At 50.3% G+C, this 21,464-nt stretch overlaps 1 protein-coding gene across 1 annotated transcript in view; it reads right to left on the reverse strand.

Moving 5' to 3' along the window:
- Positions 1-3,576: 3,576 nt before the first annotated feature.
- Positions 3,577-21,464, reverse strand: part of RNF213 (ring finger protein 213) — a 115,812-nt gene continuing 97,924 nt past the window's right edge. Inside the window, exons 47-65 of the mRNA XM_037737260.1 lie at positions 20,818-20,940; positions 19,553-19,663; positions 18,923-19,165; positions 18,535-18,616; positions 17,718-17,752; positions 15,867-15,961; positions 14,727-14,886; positions 13,965-14,145; positions 12,614-12,705; positions 11,786-12,037; positions 10,181-10,313; positions 9,737-9,820; positions 9,194-9,374; positions 8,718-8,919; positions 7,187-7,264; positions 6,367-6,561; positions 5,855-5,944; positions 5,578-5,756; positions 3,577-4,592 (exon numbers count right to left, since the gene is read on the reverse strand). Of these exons, the coding sequence (XP_037593188.1) occupies positions 4,439-4,592; positions 5,578-5,756; positions 5,855-5,944; positions 6,367-6,561; positions 7,187-7,264; positions 8,718-8,919; positions 9,194-9,374; positions 9,737-9,820; positions 10,181-10,313; positions 11,786-12,037; positions 12,614-12,705; positions 13,965-14,145; positions 14,727-14,886; positions 15,867-15,961; positions 17,718-17,752; positions 18,535-18,616; positions 18,923-19,165; positions 19,553-19,663; positions 20,818-20,940 (2,670 nt within the window). The 3' untranslated portion in view covers positions 3,577-4,438. The remainder of the gene's footprint in view (positions 4,593-5,577; positions 5,757-5,854; positions 5,945-6,366; positions 6,562-7,186; positions 7,265-8,717; positions 8,920-9,193; positions 9,375-9,736; positions 9,821-10,180; positions 10,314-11,785; positions 12,038-12,613; positions 12,706-13,964; positions 14,146-14,726; positions 14,887-15,866; positions 15,962-17,717; positions 17,753-18,534; positions 18,617-18,922; positions 19,166-19,552; positions 19,664-20,817; positions 20,941-21,464) is intronic.

Here is a 21,464-nt window from a genome sequence, read left to right on the forward strand (position 1 = left end):
GGGGGCGGGGCGGGGCCTGGGTCAGCTTTTGCGTTGAGGTCCGGGGCTGGGAAGGAGGTGGGTGTATTTGAAGCGCTGAAGTGTAGCCGTTTAACCCGTGACCTTATATTCTACTGGGAGGATTCAGAAGGGCGTGTGTTTGTGTATTGTATGTATCTATCATGTATATTAGAGTCTGAATATAAATGTCAAGGGTGTTAGGTTTTGAAAGGGAAGGTGAGGGTTAATGCTGCAGCAAGGGCGCGTGGGCGGCTCTACAGTGACACAGGTATATTGCAAAAGCCCGTGGAGGTGGGCGAGCAGCTCAATGCCAGGGCCCGCCGGCGAGTACCTGCTGGGGTGCCCGGGCGGGAGGGTCTGGGCAGCCTGGCTTGCTGTCCCGGAAGAGGCAGCTAACGTGTTCCCAGGATGAGGCGGTTCCGGCGGAATGTGGCGTTCCTTGCACCTTGTCCCAGCAGAATGTAAGAGGCAGGCTGTTTCACATGGCCCAGACTGCCTTGGGATGTTTGACTTTTACCAAAGTCTGCAACGTGGCAGGGGGCTTACAAAATGGTACAGTTTAGACTAACTTTGAAAGCAGGGTCAGTTTTTAACGAATGACCGTCGCCCACTGCACCCCGTGCACTGTGCGCCGCTGCTGACCGACACCGGCCTCTTTCCCATCAGAGCACTGACAGGTGTCTGCCTCACAGATGAGGAAACTGAAGCTTAGGTCAAGCCGCTTGCCCACAGCCAGAGAGCTGGCAAATGGGAGAGCTAGGACTCACAGGCGGGTCTGGGCTGTGTCGGCTTTGTTGGGTTCCAGAGAGGCCAAGGCGAAGGAGCCCTTGGATTTGGTAATTAGGAGTCACTCCTGGGTCCGTGGGGATGGGGCAAAGCTCGTGGGTTCTGAGGAAGTAGCTGTCTCCTGTGTTGAGGTTCTGTTGCGCTTCAGGGCACAGGTGGTAGTGATCGTGAAGGAATACTGGGGAAGGTAGGACCCTTGAGTAAGTTTAGGTGTGAGGGTAAGCGCAGCAGAGCTGAAGGCAGCCTGGTGGAGCACCTGCTGGGCCCAGGGCCCCTCCTCCTCTCTAACATCCCTCTGCTTTGGGCCCAGGTTGCTTTCCCATACACCCCCACCTCCTCCAAAGGGTTATCCCCAGCATATCCTGCAGAGAGGGTCATTAGGTGTCGTTTTGACCAAATTTGTTCTCTTGGGGAAAATGCACTTTCCTGGTGGTGGTTTTTCTAGCTGGAAACGGGATTCGTAATGGCTGAGCTTAATTAATGAACGTGATGGGATCAGAATAGTGCATAATGCAATATAAATGCTAATCATGGCTTGGATTGTTACTCAGCTCGAGGCTCGGGTTTTCTCTGGCCACCTCCCCAGTTCTGCAGCCTCATTACACGCCACACGGACTGTATTAAATCAGAGATGTTTTCCTTCAACACTTTAATGCAGCACTCGCTGCACCCGGGGACCCTCCTCCGGCCTCTAACACTCGCCCGTATGGGCCCAGGTTGTGCTTATGTGCACGGATAGACTTGGGCAGCTTTACCTACTTGGCCCTTTGAGCCGACATTTTCCTCCCAATAATTATTTAGCACTGGAAGTTTGTTTCTAAATTGGAATTGCCTGAACATATAGGAATGACTGAAATAGCTCATGGTCATCTCAGTTAACAAATGACAGTCTTATAACCATTAACGAAAGGCAAATAATTTACACACACGTAAGGTCCTTATTTTATTTTTTTGAGACAGGTCTGTCTCTGTCACCCAGGCTGGAGTGCAGTGGTGCGCTCACAGCTCACTGCAGCCTCAAGCTCCCAGGCTCAAGCAATCCTCACACCACAGCCACCCGAGTAGCTGGGATTACAGGTGCGCACACTCGACTAATTTTTTCACAGTGAGGTCTTGAAGAAAAGGAGATAATGAGCAGTTACAGAGATTTTCAGTTCAGTCACCACCAAGGTAAGGCTGAAGGCACGAACTCCACAGCCCTGAGCTGTCCAGGGAAATGGTGTGAGGATGGATAAAGGCTAGAGGGGGAAGGTCAGGATTGGTGAGGAGGCATCCACAGCTGAAACAGGAACTGCAGGGGGAGGCGAGGCTGGCACAGGGCAGACACAGCGAGTCTTCCTGTGCAGGCCAGCACGCCTCTTCTAGCTGTGGTTCCAGACCACAGGTTTCTCACCCAGAAGAGCCCTTCCTTTTTGGAAGAGAAATGCAATTTCACCCCTAAAGTGGCACTTTCAGCACTCAAGTGTAATTGGGCTCCTGGAAGGCTCACTGTTTATCTCACCCAAAAAGTGGACTCGCTGATAGGGTTAGCTCCACCTCAACTCCTTGTCAGCTACAGCCCTGCTGTTTCCAGTGTCATCATTTTAGGCAGGGCACGGGGGCTCCACTCTGAGGCTGGCCGTCAGCTTTTAAGCCTCAGATCAGCTAGAGGGCCTGGCACGAAAGTCCACCGTGGACTCGAAGGCCTGCTGTCGTTTTGTCCAGAGGACGTTTCCCATCTCGCATGTGAAAGCACAGCATGTTTTCTGTCTGAACATACCACCTCACGGACACCTGCGAGGGCCTTTCCACAAACCACAGAAACGATTCCCAAAAGCCTAGTTGATGTCTGTGTGCCTTAAATAGAAGCTCTGCCTCAAAGGGAAAGGTTCTTTAGCAGCAAAACTCCAATTTATTAAGACAGGTATAACAAGTAAAATTCACTTTTGCCTGTGCTAGGCATATATTTCTATACAAACAAGATAATGCAAGATAATGACAGCTAAGGCTTTGAGCACAGCATACAAAATGAAATAATTAAAAACCCTTCACAAAAATGGGAAAAATTCCCAGGCCAAAGGGAAAACAAAGGCCTTCACAGAAGGACTGACACCCAACTCCCAGGTGCCAAGGTGTGGCACATGAGAATCCATGGGTGTGAGCTGCCACCTGATGGCCAGCTCGGAGGTAGCAAAGGAGCTCCGGATGCAAGCTGAAGACTTCCACAAGCCCGCCCCCGGCCCCCACACCTATCGCTGGGCGGTGGGAATGCAGATCTCCGTGGCAAGCAGCTCTGCTTAGTCCAGGAGGAGAAACAATCGTGGATGACTGTGTGGAACAAGCCACTGCCCGCAGTTGGGGTCACTCTTCCCTTCATCAGACACCATGACGGCGACATCACCGGAGAACGGAGCACAGCTCCTTCCAGGCCTCCTGCATGTGCTGCCCAAGATGTGCGTGGCTGAGTTGTAGACAAGCATTTTGTATTTTTGTAGCTTTCACTCCTTGGGCCCAATTTCAAGTTGATTGAGTCGTTACCTTATTTAGAATGTATGTTAAGGATACTGCCTCTAACTTGTCAAAAGCTGTGCTGAGCTGTCTAGGAAGAGAAATTAGTCCAAAGAGGTTGTTAAGTGTCAAAGCAGATTTTAGAAAGAAAGAAGGCAACGCTTGAGTGAGAAAGGCAGCACGAGATCCCGGCTTGGGGCCTGTGTTCTTTTCCCTCCCTTGGAAACGTAGCTGGTTTTGTACGCTCTGAGTCTTAGTTTGTATGCCTTGGCTGAGAACCACAGAAAGGACTAGATACTCATATACTCGAGAGCACATGGAGTCTGCGTGTTTATTTGGCATAATGATAAATAAAAGCTCCCCACGGAACTCCCAGAACCAGGCCTGGGACCCAGGTTTACAGTCTTCTGGTTTCTCTCATAATTTTAAAATATTAGGATCAGAAGAATCTTTGGCCATTAATCCACTCCCTTCATTTTATGCATGAGGAAACTGAGGCCCTGATGGTGTCACTGGCCCAAGTCCGGTGCTTTTCACAATGAGTCTTTTGGCTCTTACCCTCTGAAATCTGACAGTGACTCATTGTGAGGGTATGGGTCAGATCTTGTTAGTTTAGTCTTAAGGCACTCACAAAATGCCCTGATTTTTCTTGTATTTGTGAGAAGACAAAAAACAGTCTGGCACTTTTTCACATCATCCTGGGAACCCAGAAGTATATGTACGGTACTCAGAATTTAAGGACATGGAAGAAAGAAGAAAGGGAGATTCTCTTCTTTGAGCACAGATTTAGGAAAAAAAGGGGGGGGTGGGTAGTGCCAGAGGCAAGCGGGCTGCAGACACAGATCATTGCTGCGTGTGGCTGAGCTGCTTGCCTCCTGGGATGTAAACTGGTTTATTTCCAATTTCATCTGATCTTCGTTGTCATCTCCTAATGAACAGTACTTATGATGAGAAAGTTTTAGAATATATATATGCATGGTTCAGAAACAGCTTGGCTTTCAGAAAGCTGTCAGCTCACGTAGCACGCCTTGGTCTTGAATTTGGTGCTATGCTGACAGCTTTCCTTCTGAATGCAAAGGCACCAGTCACTGATGAAGTCCATGCTGGGGGCGAGGAGAGAGGAGCCTTCTCTCCCAAGTCTTACTCAAAGACAGCTGAGGAAATTCTATCTCATTTGTCGATCCCGTTTCAGGACAGCAGCTATTTTCCACACTGAGACACAACTGGCAAGCAGTATCTCTTCTGGGAACTGAGATTCCATTTCAGGAAGAATTTCACTTTCTTTAGTTTCCATGTAACTTACCAGAGTGTCTCTCAGGCTGAAAAATCAAAGAATAAGAGCATTGAAAACTGTCCTCAGCCAGTGGCTCACGTGTGTAATACCAGGTGGGAGGCTGAGGCAGATGGATCATTGGAGATCAGGAGTTGGAGAACAGCCTGGAAAACATGGTGAAACCCTGTCTCTAGCAAAAATACAAAAATTAGGTGGGCATGGTGGTATATGTCTGTAGTCCCAGCTATTCAGGAGGCTGAGGTGAGAGGATCACTGGAGGCCAGGAGGTGGAGGCTACAGCGAGCCAAGATTGCACGACAGCACTCCAGCCTGGGTAACAGAGCAAGACTCAGTCTCAAGAGAACCAGAAATCCTGACCAGTTTAAGGTCAATCAACTGAGTTCCTGACCTGGGACTACCATCCAGCCTGGGTGACAGTGAGATCCTGTCTCAAAAAATACCAGTCTCCCATATAACAGAAGGGACAAATCAGTCCCCTTATGTCACTTTTTCCAGTTGTCAGCAGAACCAAAATGTTAAGACCAGAAATCCTAGGCCAGGCACAGTGGCTGACACTGTAATTTCAGCACTTTAGGAGGCCGAAGCGGGTGAAGCACTTGAGGTCAGGAGTTCAAGACCAGCCTGGCCAACACAGCAAAACTCCATCTCTACAAAAAATACAAAAATTAGCCAGATATGGTGGTACATGCCTGTAGTCCCAGCTACTTGGGAGGCTGTGGCATAAGAATCACTTGAACCCAGGAGGCAGAGGTTGCAGTGAGTTGAGATTGCTCCACTGTACTCTAGCCTGAGTGACAGCAAGACTCTTGTCTCAAAAACAAAACAACAAAAAAAAACACCCAATAGAGATTAAAACCAAAAAGTTGGTTCTTGGGTGCCCTGGTAATGACAAAAAGCAGGAAATGGGATTCTGTGATAAGAAAGAACTACTTTTGTGTCTGTGGAAGATCATAGGAAAAACAGCAGAATGTTCTGTGTCTGCCCTGCCCAACAGGTGTGTGAATCCATACCTCCACTCAGGGTTGAAGCTCCCCTGGGTTTGGGGGTTCTTTAGTTTCAAGACTATCATTTCATGCAGCTCTAGGAGGAAAGCGTCTAGGCCAGTCTGATTCAGGAATGTGCCGAGGAGCTTAGCATCTTCCGGGCTCAGATCTGCTTTGTACCTCGAACTGATTTCCCCGAATGGCTCCTAAAACGATGGAAGACCAAATGACACATCAAAGCCTGCGGGGAGAAAGCAGCGCAGTCAGTCCCTCTGTCCGGCGGAGAGGAACGGACCCAACTCACCTTTTGCAGTCGCAGCAACTGTTCAGACTTATGAGCAGACAGAAACTGCCAGAGGGCAATGGAGTGTTTTAACTGGCATCTGTTTAGGGCCTGCAGGAGGAACAGAATTCCTGAGTGGGGGCTGAGGTGTCACCTGAGTGCTCTCCACACGGGCATTCTTCTTTTCACTCCATCTGTACTCATGTTATTTCCCTCCTCAGGAAGGCCCTGTCCTGTCCGCCAGTTCTCGCCTACAGCACCTCGGAGTCCAGTCACATCATGCGGTTAGCAGGGGGCTTGTGCTCAGCCACATTTGGGCCCTGTCTAGACTGCCGGCATTTCTAGCGAGTGTGTCTCTGCTGTCCCCTGTGTGTTTACAGTGGACTGACCGGGTGAGCGGTTGTTCTCATCTCCCCATCCTTTTCAGGCAGCCTGGAGTGGCACTCCCTGAATGTCCTATCACAGCAGGAAGCAGGGAGACTAGGATGAAGGGCTGTGCTGATTTCCTTGGAGAGCGCCTTCGTGTGACCCACCTGTAACACCTGCGCTGTCTGGTCGCCCATCCGCAGCATGTCTTGAATATACACATTCAGGTGCATGTTTGGATCCCCGCCTGCTGTGCTCAGGAACCCCAGAGTGACTTCTATGACAGACAGCGCTTCACAGGCATCGCTGTAGGACTGCAGCTGTCCACTGATGGCACTGAGGGTTGAGCTGGGGAGGGAGGTCTAGGAAAGGAAAAGCAGGAGAGGGACCTCTGTGGCTGGCTTCCTGTTTCTCACCACCTGGTAAGAGGGCTGAGCCCCTTCGCTGCCCAAGCCACAGGTGGGGTCAACTGTAAAAGTAACAGTTGACACTTGGGCGCACTATGCAGGCAGTTGTCCAGACTTTCCATAGAAATAGATACAAGGGCGGTGAATCCTCAAACCACCCTGGAGACCGTGGGACACACACAGGTCTGCCACCAATACCAGCATGCAGAGAGCAGGCACAGATGGGCTCCATGACACACAGATCTGCCACCAATATCAGCATGCAGAGAGCAGGAACAGATTGGTTCCGTGGCCTTTCTGCCTCAGCATGCATGGCCATGACATCATTCCTAAGCATTGAACCCATAAGATGTCAATCTGCTTTTACTCTACAAGAAATCTTGCTGACTTGCTGTCTTGCTTGCCCTCTGCAAAGAGCACTGGGCTCTTAGGGAGCCCCCTGGGGTCCTCAGGGAGGCCATAGAAACTGCAGCTCACAGCAAACACCCAGGGCAAGCTAGAGTGGGCCTAACATGGATGACAACACGTGTTGTCAGAAGGCAAAAAGCCCCGTGCCAAGGAGAAGGGTTATGGGGACCACCTGTGGCATTTTGTTCTTGATGTCCATAAAGAGATTTTCGTAGTTCCAGTCGTGTCTGTATACCAGGGTGGGTATTCCCTAAATTGAGAAAGAAAAACATTTTTAAAAACTAAATCCATCGTGGACGTTTCCATCAGATGACAAACAGAATCTTCAGCCAGAATTCCAGTATAGTGCCAAGCTGCCCAGTGTATCCCTTGGCAGAGAGCGCCCCTCCCTGTCATTAACCCACTGTTTACAGAAACAGCACAATAGGGAATCCAGCTGAGCCCCCACGGCCAGTTACAGGACAAGATATTGTCATGTCATCGTGGCCTGGTTCGCCACAGGAGGTGCGAGGGCAACAGGTATCTGTGTATGGCTCATTCATGTATTCAGCCACTGAAGGCACAGACCGGGCACAGGCAGTCACTCTGCCGGTGGACAGGGAAGCGAGGCGGAATTATAAACAGCTGTGGGCTCTCAGTTCTGGGCCCACTTGCGGGTGGTGCGGGGATAGATGTACATAGGTCCAGTAGATTTGACTGCAGCTGGAAGGAACAAGTGCCCGCTGCAGCTCCCGTGCGTGAGATCATGGGAGGCAGGGTAGGGAGGTGGCTCGGGCTGGAGGCAGGGCTGGGCCAGGCTACAGGGCCTCCCATGCTGGACCACAGTGTCGGCTTTATCCCATGTGCAGGGAGGCCAGGCAGGGCCGTCAGCACAGTGTGAAGAAAGCCAGATGTGGGTTTTAGGCTGTGGACTGAAGAACCTGGAGGTGGGGACCAGTTAGGAACTGCCAACAGTCCAGGTTACGGACAGATGCTTTTAACTCGAGTGGGCTCTGGCAGTCAGATGAGGACCCAGAAGGCACAGCTAGTGGCGCCTGCGGGCAGGTTCTCTGAGGAGGCTGAAGGAAGAGGGGCTGTGGGGGTGGCAGTGCCATTAACTGTGGTAGAAAAACCTAGATGACGAGGCCATTGAGACCTCCACAGTAAGCCAGGTGCGGTGGGTGGCTCACGCCTGTAATCCCAGCAGTTTAGGAGGCCAAGGCAGGCGGATCCCTTGAGCCCAAGAGTTCAAGACCAGCTGGGCAATGTGGTGAGCCCAAGAGTTCAAGACCAGCTGGGCAATGTGGTGAAGCCCCATCTCTACCAAAAAATACAAAAATTAGCTAGGTGTCATGGTGCACACCTGTGGTCTCAGCTTGGGAAGCTGAGGCGGGAAGATGGCTTGAGCCCAGAGGTGGAGGGAGGGTGCAGTGAGCCGAGATGGCACCACCGCACTGCAGCCTAGGAAACAGTGAGACCCTGTTTCAGAAAAAAAGAGCTCAACAGTCCCTTGGGGGACCGAGGTGCAGATGGCTCTGCAGGAGGGGGCTCAGGAGAGCAGGAACAGATCGGCTCCATGACACACAGAGGTTGTGTGGGCGTCAGGGTGGGGATGCAGATACTGTGGGGTGAGGCGCTTCTCCCTCTCACAAGAGACACTCCAAGGGCTGCTGTTCTAGCAGACACACCGACCAGACCAGCAGTAGTGGTGGAGTCAGCCCTACCTTGAGGCTCAGCCAGGGCTTGCCCTGGAGGAAGCGGCTGATGATCTGCCGCTGAATCTTCTCCAGGTCGAACTCCTGCAGGGTCTGCCTGCCCTGCTCCACCTGGTACTGGCAGTTGGAGAGAATCAGCGGGATCAGGTCCTGCTCCACTTCATAGCTCATGACGTGCAGGTCAGTGACCTCAGAGGCATCCACGGAATAGCTGAGGGGCAGAAAGACAGCGCTCGGCGTCCAGGCCAGCCTCCAGGCTGGGCGCGTGGGCTGAGGGCTCCAGGTTGCAAGGAGCTGGCTCCTGTGTGATTTCTCACAGCTGGAGCAGGTGAATACCATACCCAGGTGTGGGGTGGTCGCTGGTTTGTGAGGGCGGCTGAAGGAGTGTCTGTTAGGGAAGGGGCTGAGGCTTGCTTCTGTCTGCCCCACTGGGCTGGGGACCCCGGGCCGACCAGGCACCACTTCCTGTTAGCTCATGCACACACCTGCTGTTTTCCTTGGAGAATTTTTCCACCGCGTAGATGATTTCATTGTGTAGGCGAATCAAGTAGCTGACGAGAGCGGTAGCACAGAGACCCAGGCCCCGTCGACGTGGCAGGAGGATCTCAAAATCAGTGTCCAGATCCAAGTCCGTGCTGCAGTACTCTTGAGGTAGGCTGATCTCACCTTTAAACAACAGGGTCATTCTTAAGCAGAGAGGAGTTCAACTCCTCATAGAATCTAGGCGTGGAGAGGAGGGTGCAGAAGCCATCAGCTCCACACAGAGCCGGGAGCTGGGTCTGGGTTCTGCGCCATCTCGTATGCTGATGAGTTTCAAATGCTCAGTTTCTCAGCTCTCTTGTTCAAGCCATTTAGGGACTGAAGAGGACTGAGGGTTTATTTTCCTCATCCCAGACACCGCCATCAAGAGTCACTAGTTAAGCATTAACACAGTGCTGTGTTCACAGGATGGGCCGAGTCAGGCTGATGGGAAAAGCTTTCAGACCAGGCTCTCCTGGAATGCTTAGTGACGGGGACAGGACACTAACCGTTTGTCTCAAGTGATCTTCTCAGTTTGTTCCATGTCGACAGAAAGATGGTGATTCTGTTCTGCAGTAGCTGCCTTAACCCATCTGTTGAATAGAACACTTTGTAAGAGCCCTGTGATAGCAACCCCCCTGCTGGGGCCACACCACCCTTGTCACATGTTCTGCCAGGAGCCCATCTTTGCTGCTCTGTGCAGTTGAGCATGTCTGAGGTGCTGTTTGAAGCACTGAGCCGAGTTTGCGGAGCTAGAGAGGGAGGTGCTTTTCAGCTGCAGCAAAAGCTTCTGATGTTTTTGGGGTTCAAGTACCCTTCATCTCACGCTAAGGGCTTAGGCTGTAGAGTGCCCATCAGCCCCTCCTTTCCTCCCCCCCCCGCCCCCCTCTGCAGTGATCCTTTCAAACCACCAAATGCAGGACAGTCCTGGTCTCGTCAGAGCAGAGCCACACCTGAACTGTGGCTGCTGATGAAGCCTCTGATGGAGCGGTATTCAGCCTGCGGGACGTTCTGGAACCGCTTCACCAGCCCCCTTTGCAGGGCCAAAATCTCAGGCAGGAACTTCACCAGCCTCAGCTCTGCTTCCTGGAGAAGGGAAGACCACCTGGTAACACTTTTTATTTACCTAAAACATGTTACTGGGGATATAGACTTTGAGGCTGGCGGGGAGACTTGTATTTCTAGCTTAATCTGGTCAGTGTCATTTTCTGTGACATGGCATGGAGCTTGAAAATGGAAAAAGGGCCCTCCTGCTCTTCCTGCAAGTCTACTGACGGTGCAACATGTTAGAAATGGATAACGGAGAAAGCGGAACCCGGCCTCTGTGGAGATGGTACATCAGCCACGTGCACCAAAGGCTGATGAAGGAAATGTGCCCCTGGGCCCATGTGACTGGCTGGGTGTGGAGAGAAGCTGCTGAGAAGAGACCCAGAGCTTAGGCAGCGAGGGCTGGCGTTATTCCTGGGTGTCCTTCTGAAGACCCAGGATCTAAACATCTTCGATATAATGAAACCACCTCAGAGACAGCACAGCATTGAGAGGAAGTCCTTCCTGTCATTGGAAGGACTAATATTTCCTAACTGACCAATACAAACTTCCAATCATCTTCTGCCCTGCCAGACAGCAAATACTAGTTCATGGAGAGAAATGATTAGAAAATCTGTCATAGAAAATGAAAGTACAAATGGATGAAAGTTAGAAAAGTGTGCCTCCCTGCCTTCCTTCCCTCCTTCCTTCTCTCTCCCTTCCTTCCTGCCTGCCTGCCTGCCTTCTCTATTGCCAGGCTGGAGTGCCGTGGCACAGTCTCAGCTCACTGCAGCCTCTGCCTCCCGGGTCCAAGAGATTCGCCTGCCTCAGCCTCCCAACCAGCTGAGACTACAGGCGTGTGCCACCACGCCCAGCTAATTCTTTTGTATTTTTTATAGAGATGGGGTTTCTCCATGTTGGCCAGGTTGGTCTGGATCTCTTGGCCTCGTGATCCACCCGTCTCGGCCTCCCAAAGTGCTGGGATTATAGGCATGAGCCACCGCGCCCAGCCAAAAAGTGTGTGTTTCTAATTCCAACAGACATGATCAGTCCACTTGATGGCTCCCCAGTACCCCACCACTGTCAGCGCACAGCCACTCGCTCGCATCTTCCGCCTATACCTCAATGCCTAGGCACAGGGAGGAGTTAGGTTTGATCTGCCCATGCTCCAGCACTGCAGACAGAGGAACGGCGGCTGGGAAAGAGCTGCCTCCTTTTCTGTCTGGCTGAGTGATGACGGAGGCCTTCTCCTGACCTCCAGCTTCCCCACAGGCCACGGCTAATCCCAACCTGGGTGTGTATTTCGTCTGTGACTTGACACTTCAGGCGATCGTACGGTTTGATATGAATGAAGATCTCTGTCCCTGAGTCTTCTGCTATAGACATTTTATTTAAAATCAAAGCACTGAAATAGTCTGGTGAAGACGTCTCGTCTTTAGGAATAATTATACTACATAAAAGCCCAGGGCCTTCAGGTCTACTGGGGAACTCTGCACCGAAAAAGGGAGGCAGCCAGGGTGAGCCAGACGTACCTTCTGCAGGAAGTGCCAGAGGACGGGCACTCTTTCTTTGCCATTTTTCTGTTCCACGATGTGCTGGAGGTGCTCAACTGTAATTCTCTTCCTGCAGCTCCAAATCTTAGAGCAATGGACCACACTTTTCCGGGGCAGGTGGGGCAGGAAGGTCACTGGGTCACCATATATTATTTTGGCTACAGGGTTAGAGCTGATACGCTTATCTTGGCTGATCTGAATATTAACGGCGGGAAGGGTTTTATCTAGATGCTGGATGGAGAAGATGAAACAATTCTGGAAGTGAGGTATTGCCACAAACAGATTGGAACACCCAGTCACTCCACCAGTGGGTATCTGCATACTAGGGAGTTTGTCCCCTGCTCTGAGTGTGTCATCAGGCATTCCCTTTGATCTTTTATTCTAATTTCTGTGTTGTTTATAGATTTATGTCTCCCCAAACAGAATGAGATTCAGAGACCTGTATTACTCTTAGTAGTATTGTGACTGCTAGGTGAGCAATTCGTCTATGATTGTCGGCTCATTTTTAGTGGGTATCTACGTGATAGTTTGTTTCTCTGCCTCGTACATTACACTCTGCTGTAAAAAGTAATGGAGAGAAAAATACTGCCTGCACTTGGATTCCCAGTAATTCCTCGGACTAACTCATGAGCAGCTGCAGGAGGGAAGAGCACTTGGGGACAGGAGGAGGATGGGGTGACTCGAGGTGCAGAGCATCGGAGTCGGGCTCAGCCACAGGCTCCTGCTGGCACCGCTACGAAGGGCAGCAGACGCCGGGAGGCTTCCTTTCTGGGCAGGGGAGCAACACAGCCGCCACTCACTGCTTACCTCCAATTCAGGCGAAATCACAGCCGCAATGTCCTTTTCCCAGTTGTTCCTCATTTCTTTAGTTGACAGTCTTGTGTCAAAATTTAAAAGTCCTACAAAAAAACCCCAAAATGTGTAGGTTGCCCAGGGCACAAAGAACACAGCAGTCTGTGTATATTAAACACTAAGTAAGTGTTTAATGGAAATAACGCTCCCTTTGAAGCAATAGTTTTCTAAATTAATCTAAGTATTTTGAAATAGTTCTGCCGCCATCACCTGAATGGTCTTTAAGATAATGTCAATCTCTAAAAATTCCCTCTACCTTACATAATTGTAATCTTAGAACTATTTTGAAAAAAGTACTGAAGGAACAGAACCTAAGCTTCAAAGCCCAGGACGTAGTAACGGGCCGGGCCGTCACCAGCCAACTCAGCTGCTGCCACCCAAGCCTGAGGCGGGCCACACAGATGCAGAGTGCTGCAGGAACAGACTGTCCGCCTGCCTCCAGGATTCTGTCATTTCTTCAGTGTGACTGTGGGTGTGCACACTCATTGAAATCCCACCAGAATAAGAGGCTTAAAGTCAAATCAGATTGTTCAAAATGGAAAATAAATACGAATGCGGGTTTCAGGCAAAGAAGTATCTGAGGTGGGAGCAGATTTTCTTACCACGGGCAGGACTTTTCATTGCTGTTGTTATTACTTTAAATAACATTGTCCTCACAATAGTAATTGTGGTTTTTGCAGATTAGCAAATCACTTTTAATTCTGCCACTCATGGATAACCATTTTACTAAGTTGTTTTACAGACCTTTTCTTTCTGTATGGATTTAAAATTTTTTAAAATTAGCTCAGTGAATACAATATTTTATAGCCTGCTTTTTTTTTTTTTTTACATAACTGGACATATAAACATTTAATACATCAGCACACAACTGCGATGTGTTTGGGAAAGCAGGAGCTGCAATGGTGACGTGTCTTTGACACACACTACCTATGGGGGCGATACGCACTCCCAGCATGGTAGGGAATGACCTGTGGGGCTGACGTTGGAACTGAAAAGACTCCCATATATGCACGCGGACCATTTCTGTGCAGGTGCACCTGAGTACTGCGGGTCTTAGCCAGGCAGAGGTGAATAGAGAGAACAGAGCAGCTCCTAACATCCTCTGGGCAAGCAACGTGCTCCCTCTTCCCAGCTCCAGGCACTGCCTTCCCTAGACACGGTTTTCTCTGTGTGTTCTCTCATTCTTTCCAGCCATAGCACGGACAGAGCTCGGACTGGCCACGTGTGGGGTGGTCCAAAGACAGCGAGCCGCTTTCACTGCAGTTGTGCCACGTGATCCCCGCCCAGCCCCTGCCCCTTTCCTCACTCTTGCCAGAGAGCTGGTTCCGCTCTTGGAGAAGCCCGCGCAGGACGAGGTGGACTACACTGGTGGTCTCATCAGCACTGTGTCTCAGTATCTTGGTCAACTGCTCCAAGTCCTTCAGGATGTGCTGCTGCAGAAAGCCTTGTGGATCCCTCACTGGAGGCTTAATGATGTTCATCAGAGCCTATGGGGGCAACAGAACAGAGCGCTCAGTGGGATTTGGGATCTGGTTTGTAGATGAGATGGGGAGCCTGGTAGAGGCTGTTGGGAGTGGAGCGCCAGCACTGAGGTGGAAGGAGGTCTCTAAGATGAAAGCTGTGGAGTGATCCAAGCACGATTCCAACAGGTGAGAGGAAGGCGAGCAAGCGGAACAGCTGCTGGCTTTTCTGTTATTAGAGTGAGAGAGAGAATCCTCAGAGCCTGTACTTTTTGCCCTCTTGGTTAGTATTATCTTAGAAGAATGCAGCATGCTCTGTGTTTCTTCCCTAGAACCACAACGAAGACACAGGTAAAATAACGCAGATGTCAGCATCTCTACTCCCTGATGTGGACCAAAGACACAGTTGTTGATCAGAAGTGGATTTTATATCTGGTGAGTACTTCCCCATACCCTCCTATGCCACAGGGCATGAGGATGTGTAACCTTCATATAACTTTACAGACTAATTATCTTCAGAATGCAGCAGCTAGGACTCCCTGGGAAGAGGGGAAAGCAGGTTCTTCCTAGAGTAGCTCAACGCATTGTTTGGCAGGACCGGGCTATACCTGGGGACTCTGGGCAGCTCCCAGAAGCAGAGCCAAGTGAGTAAGTAGCCGGATAAGTATGAAGACCAGTGGGGGCAGCTCTCGGTCACACGTCACCACCAGGTCTCTCTGCTGTGGGTTGCCTAGCACGTGGCCAGTCTGCGTTCTGTCTTCGTTGTTGCTGGAAAGAACAAGAGAACACAGGGTAAAGGCTGAGGCCGGCCGCTTGGGCACACTGCACATTCTCAGCGCTTGGACTGAGGCTCATGGCCGAGAAGACAGCTACGTCCAAAGAACTTCTTGTTCCACTAAGCCCAGGCCATGTTCCTAAGAGTCTCTCGTGACAGACTGGCCTTTCTGGCGGACTAGACCCCACTGCATTCTCAGCGTAAAGTGGCTGCGCTGTGCCCTGTTGATACCGATCCTGGGGCAGGGTGTTAGGACGCAGGCCTGGACCCATCTTTTCCACTGAAGTCTGTTGGGCGAGGAGCAGCTGGGCTAAGAACAGCTAGAGTTTGGGACAGTTGGTATCCCATGGGTGTCCATGTTGTTCTCATTTTCCCAAAGGAACAACTGAGATCCAGAGTCTGGCAGATGGGAGGTACAGTGTGGTAGATACTCTCAGTGGCAAAAACGAGAGGTTGGAGGACACTGGGCTAGGTTCTGGAGATAACATGAAAATATGTGCAGCGGTGACGGCAGTGGGACAGTCGGAACGTGAGGACTGTGCAGGTCCCACTCCTCTCTGAAAGCAGCACTTAGAACCGCGCTCATCTCAGTGTGGGGTCAGGTTTCTATCTGAAGTCTGGCATTTGATAAGACTATGTCTCCTTCTTTTTTCTCAAAAAAAAAAAAACAAAAAAACAAAAAAAAACACCACCGCATATTTCTATAGAGGGTGCACCCAAGGCCCAAAAGGAAGACACCTGTGTTAATATTAACGAGTATTAAAGTGTAGTCTGCTTTGCATTTCAGGGCCCAGTGAGCCAACAACAGGTCCGATACCTCCCTGCTGTGTGACTCGTGGGCCTTCGGCATTGCTATTCAGCCTGACACAGGTCCAGATTAGTACTATCTTGAGTATCACTTTATCAGCTGGAAGAAAAACAGCCTGACACCCCAAGGTTTGATAATTAGGAAGTACAACCCCGGCGCACATACCTGACCATTTTAAAGCCGTCCTGAGGTCTGTGGTTAACGCCTCCAATCGGTGCACGACAGTCAATGCATACGCTCTGTTCCATCGGCCTGCCGCACTACAGTGAAGACAGAGGCCACTCAGAATCACTTCTGGAGACAGTACCATTTTATGTACAAATGCTGTCCTGCAAATGACACCCCCTTATCGCTGGAGGATGTGAGCGGCCTCAGATTGTCTGTTCCAGCATTTCAGGTGGGTAGAGAACCCATGGGCACAGGGTAGGTACTCACTAATGTTGTACATGGGCAAATTTGAACTGGTTTTTTTTTTTTTTAATGAGACAATTTAAGCTTTATTCCCAGGGTGACACTTTACAGGCAAGTACATAAAATTCAACCTTCCTTTCTCATGTTCAGCATTTTTTCAGTTCTTCCATCTATCACACTGGCCTGTAGCCCTTCACGATCTAATACCAAGAACACTAGAATAGCTTCCAAACTGACTTCCTTATGTCCATTTGGACTTTCATATATTTATCTTGCTCTGTCATCCAGGCTGGAATGCAATGGCACCATCCTGGCTCACCGCAGCCTTGACCTCCCCAGGCTCAAGCTGTCCTCCCCACCGTAGCCCTCCAAGTAGCTGGGACCACACGCATGCACCACCGTGCCCTGCTGATGCTTTGTGTGTTTTGTAGAGACAGGGTTTCAACATGTTTCCCAGGCTGGCCTGAAACTCCTGGGCTCAAGCAATCTGCCTGCCTCAGCCTCCTGAAGTGCTGGGATTACAGGTATAAGCTATCACACCTGGCTTGGACTTTTTTATTTTAAAAAATCCAGTCATATGATCTACTTCCAGAGGCTCATTTTTCAAAATCGGATATTGTGCTACTGAATACTGAGAATCACAGCTGACAACAGACAAACCAGTCACAGAATTTCAGAGCTGGGAGCATGCCTGGATAGAATCTATTTCAGTCTCCTCATTTCATGGACAAGGAAGTGATTGAAGCTCAGAAAAATGAAATGTATATATCAGTTTTTCTCCTTTCGTGTCTCTTATATACTGTATTAAATGACACATATCAGGCTGGGCACAGTGGCTCATAATCCCAACACTTTGGGAGGCCAAGGCAGGAGGATCACTTGAGCCCAGGAGTTCAATGTTATAGTGAGCTATGATCATGCCACTGCACTCCAGCAAGAGAGCCCGACACTGTCTCAACCAAGTAAGTAAGTAACACTAACGAATTACTACCGTGTATCGGCTCAACCCACCAGGCTCTTGCTCAGCAAGTATAGACACTATGGAGGGCTCTGAGCTAGATGCTTGAGAATACAGACAGGAATAATCACGTTCCTCTCCACGGCACACAATCTACAAGTCGCTTCTTCCCGTCCTTTGACGTCTAGACGAGCCTTCTCTATGGGCTAATCATGCAGCCTGTGGTCCAGGCCACACCTTGCCATTCTATCAAGACCAGGGCCACTGATCCCGTGCTGCAGTGGCTAGAAAGAATGGCTAGCAGCAGTTCCCAACCAGTAGCAATTTTCTTTCCTAGGGCGCCTTTGTCAGTGTCTGGCTTTAGCTCTGACATTGGGAGGAGGAGTGCTCCTGGCCTCCAGGGACTCGAGGTCAGGCATATTGCCAGACATCCCACAGGCTGTCCACAGTGCGGAGGCCGAAAAGCCCCAAGCTAGAAACCCTTAGCACCATTGACACCGCCATGCTCAGAGCACCCAGGGCAGTCCACAGTGAGCCTGTGCTCTCCTCGAAAGCCGAGAGCCTCACTCTCCTCGCCCACGATCCTGCTCCTCCCACCCTGGCATGCATGCCACCCCTCACGCCCTATCTTAAATACCAAGACTCACCTCTCCCACGGAGCAAGGATGGCCATTGGGACAAGCTGTGAAGAGAACAGGACACACATTAGCTAATGAGGTTTCACCAAATCACCCACATTGAAAGGGGAAAGCTAATTCTCTACTCTCTGGCCCTGACCCAAATATGAGAATGGGTGTCCAGGGCACCCACCAGATCCGGAGCTGATCTGTTAAGTGCTATGACACCTGCCTGAAGCTCAACAGGTGTATGTTGTCAGTGAAAAATGTCTGAGTTTAATTGTCCGAAGCACAGAGAAATTAGAAGATAGGCCCGTGGCAGGCGCACTTCTGGAGCAAGGTGGATAGAATTCTAGACCCTTCAGTTCTCTTTGATCCTGTTTTTTGTCGCGAGCGTATGTTATAACAACTTTGAAAACTAGTTTTAAAACATTTACTCAGGCAACAGCAAAAGGTACGTGTCAGGGGTTATATTAGTCCGTCTCCCAGTGCTATACTTCATGTATTTCAGAAGAGCTATCTTTGTGTCAAAAACTTGTTTTGTGAGAGGCCTGTGAATGCGTCTCTGCTGTGCTCCCCGTCCCCTCCGCCTCCCAAAATAGCGTATTCCAGAGAACAGAAGTGCATCCCAGAGGGTCTTTTCCATACGACTAGGAAATGCAATGGTTTGGATCATCTAGCTAGTGGAATGCCAGCTCCTTCAAGCCACCCATATTCTTCAGACACCATGGGTAGAAGACAGATGATCTGGGACCTTGAGGCACAAACCAGGTGGGCCCCAAGTCGAACCCAATGCTTCGTGGCATCCGGACACCCCGTGAAGCTGAGAGGAGACCCCAACACTTACTGTACCAGGAGACTCCCTCCAGACCTTTCCATCTCCTAGCCTGAGCCAGCAAGTCTTCAGGCATGGTTGGGAGAAAAGCATTCTGAAAAACAAGAAAACAGAGCACTGGATAAGTGAGCATGTGGATGGTGTGGCTGCTCAGCAGGAGGCCTAGAGGAACAAGGAGAGCGGTGCCTTCTAGTTGACTTCTGAAGCTATCTGTGAAGAAAACAGAAGAGCTCCCAGTGAAATAACAAAGGCCAAGGCAAGTCTGCCACTATCTTGTGTGCTCAAGAATCAAGGAGATAAAGATGCTCAAGAGTGCCCACGGCTGCAGCTTGGTCTCCACAGTGACAAGCTCTCGGCGCGGGTACTGGTGAAGGCCCGTGGAATCGGAGCCTATTCTTACCGCCATGTCGGCTGGGGAGAAGGCCAGATTCTTCAGGGGTCCCAAGACTTTATTCTGTCCGCACAGAAGGACGGCTGCAGTGTGAATGGCCATTTCTGTCACTGTGCCCTCAAGGCTGCTGTCACTGGGGCCCGCCCTCAACAATGGCAGAGAATTGTCCACGAGAGATGTTGCAAAGTGCCTGATATCAGTAGATGAAAGGATCTTGCATTCGCCAATGAACTGGCTCACAGCTTCACGTTGCTGACAGGAAAAAAATAACATTAAGATACATCAAAGAATATTGTGTGAATTCAGAGGTCTGCTCTCAGGCATACGCTGGCACCAACTATACATCAAATATCAAGGTAATTTTTCAGAGAAGAGAATTTGCGTAAACAAACACAGCCTCCACATGTGTAAGCATCAATTCTGATATTCTGTGTGTGAAACACTGTCTTAGGTTCTTTAGTTTTCATTGTAATTCTGCAAGCTTTGGGTTAAAGAAAATAGTTGTTCCATATAACAAGGTTGAAAACCTCCATCCTAGATTAAAAAATTATGGCATGATTTGTGTTAACTTGTATTCTACTCAATAAAGCCCCTCCAAACACTGAGACTTTGAACCCAGCCTTGAAGGCGGTTACTCACCTCTGGCGTGGGGTGGAGGCTCGCATTGTGGGATCTGTACAGAATAGCCACCTCTCTAAACAGCGCCAACAGGAAGTGGACTGCCTGCAGGGCTCTGGGGGTCCGGCAGGCCTGCAAAATCAAGGGCATCAAGTGAGAATTTAAAGGCTCAGCAGGTCTTTTTCTTTTTTTTTTTTTTTTTGAGATGGAGTATTGCTCTGTTGCCCAGGCTGGAGTGGAGTGGCACAATCTTGGCTTACTGCGACCTCTGCCACCCGGGTTCAAGTAGTTCCCTTGCCTCAGCCTCCAAGTGTATGTGGTGTGTACACACACACGTATACACATGCATTTTTTAAGTAGAGGCAGGGTTTCACTATGTTGGCCAGGCTGGTCTTGAACTGATCTAACCGCCTAGGCCTCCCAAAGTGCTGGGATTACAGGTGTGAGGTACTGCCCGCCCCCACCCCTGGATCTGCCTAAGGGCCAAAGGCCCACATAGTTTGCATGTGAAAAGGAAAGTGCCTCAGCCCTCAACCCACCAATCAGGGAAGGAGCCTTTTCTAGGCCTGGACACCTGGGGTCAGGACCCACATGGGCCATCAAGTGGCAAGCAACTTTTGGGCTACAAAGTTCCTAAAATACTCTCAGATTAAACTCAATGCATGTTTAGCAGACAGCTTAATAACAGAAGCAACGGAATCACCATCTGTTCTTCTGACTCCTTCACTGGTCTTAGAAACTTCCTGAGCAGAAAGGATTTTCTATTTCCTCCTTTCCTGGCACAGGAACTCAAAAAGGAAGCCAGATCAGACCAATTTAAAGGTTAGATTCTAAAAACATCTTTATATTTTTTAACTTCCCACACTACACCAACGTGTGTATTTTTATTAAGCACAGGCATGTCTGTGAATCGCAAACACATATAGATAGGAATTCTGCTATTAATAGTCGTGTCAGCATCTTTCTGCCACTGTTTTCCCACAGGGTCTCAAAGGAAGCAATGGACAGAAACAAATCAACAGGGGCTGCCGACGGCCTCGGCAGATCAGCAAGACAGCAAATCTGTCAACCTGGCCCAGCTGTCACAGCTGTCCCGTTCCAGTCACTGGTTAGCGCATACCGGCCAGGTGCGCCCCGGAGGCCATGGGCACGGGACTTGCAGTACAGTGTCACGTGATCAGGGCTTCAGTGGTCCACCACCCTGCATCGCTTGACGTCACCCAGGGAACACGCAGGCCCCAAGGGGTGTCATCTGGTATCGGTGAGAAGCCACGGGCCCACCCTACCTTCAGAGCAGTCTCGATGTCCAGCGGCTTGCACTCGAGGACAGCTTTGGCCACAGTGTCTCGGAGGGCCTTGTATTCATTGCCATACACCAGGTACCAATCCATCTGGCCTGGGTGGTCCTTCTGCAGCCCCGGGAACACAGGGGTTAGTTGGGGGTGAACGATGGGAGGAATGTTTTGCAAAGAACTGTCTTACTAGGTGTAGGAGCAGGTGATCATTTGAGGTTTAAAGGCAGCCGAACTGGGATTTCCCACCCTGGCCTAAGGCAGGGCAGTCTGGTGCCTTCTTGGCAGGAGCTTCCTCCTCCGTAGAGGAAGAGGTGCGAGAGCAGGGAACGCCTGGGGACAGCAGTGCTGACCGGGGAGCTGCTTGCTTCTGACGTTCGGGGCTTGCCCTGCACCATGCCTGAGGCTGGGTGACTCCAGTCAGGTCACAGTGCCAGGTTTTAGTACCATTTTTGATCCCCAGGACAATAAGAATTTGTTAATTTCTGGGCACCTGGAAAGGACCACTGAGAGGCTTCAAAGCCTCTTTTTTGGGAGTGGGAAGGAGTGGTCTCACTCTGTCGCCCAGGCTGGAGTGCAGTGGTGCAATCTTGGCTCACTGCAACCACCGCCTCCTGGGTTCAAGCAATTCTCCTGCCTCC

Source organism: Cebus imitator, unplaced genomic scaffold, assembly GCF_001604975.1.
Source record: "Cebus imitator isolate Cc_AM_T3 unplaced genomic scaffold, Cebus_imitator-1.0 Scaffold36, whole genome shotgun sequence".
Lineage (NCBI taxonomy): Eukaryota > Metazoa > Chordata > Mammalia > Primates > Cebidae > Cebus > Cebus imitator.